This window comes from Olea europaea, unplaced genomic scaffold (assembly GCF_002742605.1).
Source record: "Olea europaea var. sylvestris unplaced genomic scaffold, O_europaea_v1 scaffold126, whole genome shotgun sequence".
Classification (NCBI taxonomy): domain Eukaryota; kingdom Viridiplantae; phylum Streptophyta; class Magnoliopsida; order Lamiales; family Oleaceae; genus Olea; species Olea europaea.
In genome coordinates, this window is record NW_019230046.1 from 80,024 (window position 1) to 83,339 (window position 3,316).

At 32.1% G+C, this 3,316-nt stretch overlaps 1 protein-coding gene across 2 annotated transcripts; it reads right to left on the minus strand.

The window, feature by feature from the left end:
- Positions 1-8: 8 nt before the first annotated feature.
- Positions 9-2,812, minus strand: LOC111374561 (sister chromatid cohesion protein SCC2-like). Of its 2 annotated transcripts, none has more exons than XM_022997243.1 (2): positions 2,410-2,812; positions 9-234 (listed from the first exon to the last, which is right to left on the minus strand). In XM_022997243.1, the coding sequence occupies exons 1-2, from the start codon at positions 2,649-2,651 to the stop codon at positions 24-26; spliced, it is 453 nt and encodes a 150-aa protein (XP_022853011.1). In that variant the 5' UTR covers positions 2,652-2,812; the 3' UTR covers positions 9-23. The 2 variants fall into 2 exon arrangements, with proteins under 2 accessions (XP_022853011.1, XP_022853012.1); XM_022997244.1 differs by having other exon boundaries at positions 49-247.
- Positions 2,813-3,316: the final 504 nt, after the last annotated feature.

Genomic DNA, 3,316 nt, shown 5'->3' on the forward strand with positions numbered 1-3,316 from the left:
GGAAAAAGAAAAAGAATATTCTTTTAGAAAGAAAGAACTTCCAATGTCAGCAAAAAATGTACAAAGTTGAGACATGATAAACACACACACACAAAGAACTGGCAAGCCCAATGAAACATTTTACCTGGTGCAATATACTCGAATGCTACAGGGTCACATCTCAAAACTTCGTCATAAAGGTTAAATTTCCCCACGGAGCCACACAGTTGATCACTTACTTCATTTTTGAGATTCCTACAGATAAAACCTTGTAAGCCAAACAACAGCAATTCAGAGCAGGATTTTGGGATAAAAAGGATAAATACCTTTTCACAAGCCATTCCCATTTTGAAAATTAAAGTAACACAGCAGGCTCTCAGTGAAAATTTAGTTTCTGAAATTATTTGTTGCGTGAAGAATCTGTCCCAAAGTGATTTAGCAATAAAATTTTATTTACAGGAACTCTTACAATTTACTCTCATTTTGTATTTATTTGCTACAAGAGTATTATTACAATGCAGTCTACACTATAACAGCAGTAACTATAATAGTGGTAATAAAAAATTCAGACTTTTAACAATATAACTACAGATTCTTGGCATACTTCTAATGGTCAAAATCAATTTTTTTTCAACACGATATTTTTTCGTGTCTGTTTTTTACTAAAAATTTGTGTACGAAATTTAGTCATTAATAATAAGAAGAAAAAAAATATGTATGAGAACTATGTTTAAACCAAATTCAGAATTTGTATATTAATTCTAGATAAATATAAAATATAGCCTCGGAATATGTTATGCACCTCTTAATGTTTCCCTGTATTATAATAGATGGAATTAAGATTTTCTAATACTTTGTTTATTACATACTTGTATTATCATATTAATCTGGAAGTAGCTGTGTGAGGTTTGTTCCTAAAAGATCCATGAAATTAGAGATTATTAATTATACAAGAATCATCTGTTTTTAGGATTTAATGAACAGGAATCATAATTTTAACAAGAAATTTCATCAAATTGTTTGGACAATTAATTTATTTCTTTATTCCGGAGAATGTGATAATTAAGGCATCTTTCTGATCCAAAAAGCTGTCTGGCATAACATAAATAACCTCCCTCGCAAACACTATTCGTCTATTTCTGATCGGAACTCTAAATTCTAATTTGACTACAATTAGAATCAAATCTTCAAGAAGTTCATTAACATGAATTTATAGAGCTATGATCAGATGCCATGCATATTTCTCATAATATTCGATGTTTGGCTATTGAGTTCCATCCAAGAAACTTTAAATTAATCTTGCAACTCCTTTCATGTTGTTGATTAGAGGATAGAAACTGCCAAACTAAAAGGAAAATTATATTCTATAGATATCAGAAATTGTAGGAACCACTTTATCTTCCCAATCCCAATCGGGCATCACAGAAATGACATGTGGGTCACACTTTCTTCTGAATTGCACGTGGTATTTTGACTAACACCCAAGGATGACGGCCTTTCATCCTGCCACGTGTCCACTGACTCCATCCATTACTTTCTAACTTTATACACATTTCTTTAGAGAAGAAATTGATCTGCTTGATAAGTAGAAAAATTGAACAACAATTTCTATTCCTTGATTCTCAATCCTATAAAAAGGACAAAAATCCCTAAAATACGTGTCTAGCTGATATTCGCCACTTGGTGATCTTAATGACAGCTTTATCATCTTTCAACTCTTATATGAAGGTAGAACAGACAGAGATGCTCATTCTAGTCAACATATCAAACTAGGGCTTTCAACTCTTAAGTCAACAACTATATTTTTGTAAAGGACATAGACAAAGAAGATCCAATGTAGAAAATCTTAATAAAAAATTTATTCACACAATGCAGAATTCAAATGAACTAAAATCATTAAAGGAATCCTTAACTGAGATTTATTCAAAAGAAATTAGATTTTGGAAATGGGATTGGAGTACATTCAAATTTGAATTAAGTTCCCCCTGTTCCAATTCTATAGTATGATCTTAAGCAAGAAAAAAACTATCTATAATTGTCTATAATGTCTGTGCTTGAACAAAAACAATGAGAAATATAAGTAATAGGCTCCCACAACGAAAACCACAACTCCCAAAAATTAAAATTTAAGCACTTACCTAAAATACCATCCACACATTACTCCAAAACACAAAAATTCATCTAAAAACAAGCTTTCCCAACTTCAAAGCTCAACTCCGCATTAATAGACTCCAATTCCTAAAACCCTCGAACAAAATTTAACCACTTAAAAAAATTCCATCCCCAAATTATTCCAAAACACAAAAATTCATCTAAAAACAAACTTCCCAACTTCAAAGCTCAATTCCGCAAATAATGGACTCCAATTCAAATCCCAAAGCAAAATTCACTAGGTTTCACTACTTAAAACATAAATAATTAAAAACTCACAAATAAGACACGTCAGTGATGCGGAGCAGATCAGCAATCTTTCCAGCAACATCACTGGAATTAGCAAACGTTCTCGAACCGCTCTGCTGCTCGAACAACCGGAGATCCTCATCAAGCGCACCACAAAGCACCGGGAGACACGGTAGAGGCAAGCATGTAGCCACTTCGCAGTGGACTGTATTAGTTAAGCTTATTCCCTTCGGTACCCCTCCCCCGCTCCCGCTGCTACTCGGAATCGACATCTTAGAAACAATTTAACCGAATAATTCAGCTTTGTGATATATATAAAACAATCATTTGAAGTAAAAATGAGAGAATTGGGGGTTAGGTTTTGGGGATGTAATTTAGCCCTAAAGAGAGAGGAACAAATGGCGGGGAAAAGAAAATAGAAAAATTTGGGATTGTCTTTTGCAAGTGTAGTGACTGATTATGTGCGCTGTTAATTTATATGTCGTGGTAAATTGAATCTACACTTGTGAATTTACATGTATGCCCTTGCTTAGTTGTCACTGTTCGTCCTGCAAAACGTTGCCGTTTTGTTGATCCTTGTAGGAGACGCTTTTTAGGCTTCTTTATTTAAGACCTAAAACTTGATCCCATTTTTGTAAGAAAAATAAAAAATTTTCAAATAGTAATTTTTGAATCTTTAATAGAAAGTATGAATAAAAAATAAAGAAAAAATTTCGATTTATATGTAGAATTATTTTATGAGAGAAAATATAATTAAAGATAAATTTTCAAAAAAATGAGTTTTTGAACTAAGAAAAATGAGGGGCCAAGCATAAGTTTATACGGTTTTCAACTAAATTCATAAGTAGTTAATAATTTAGTCCACTTTTGACAATATTTTTTTAAAACTCTTTGATTTTCATACTCATTTTTAACCACTCATTTAAACAATAAAACA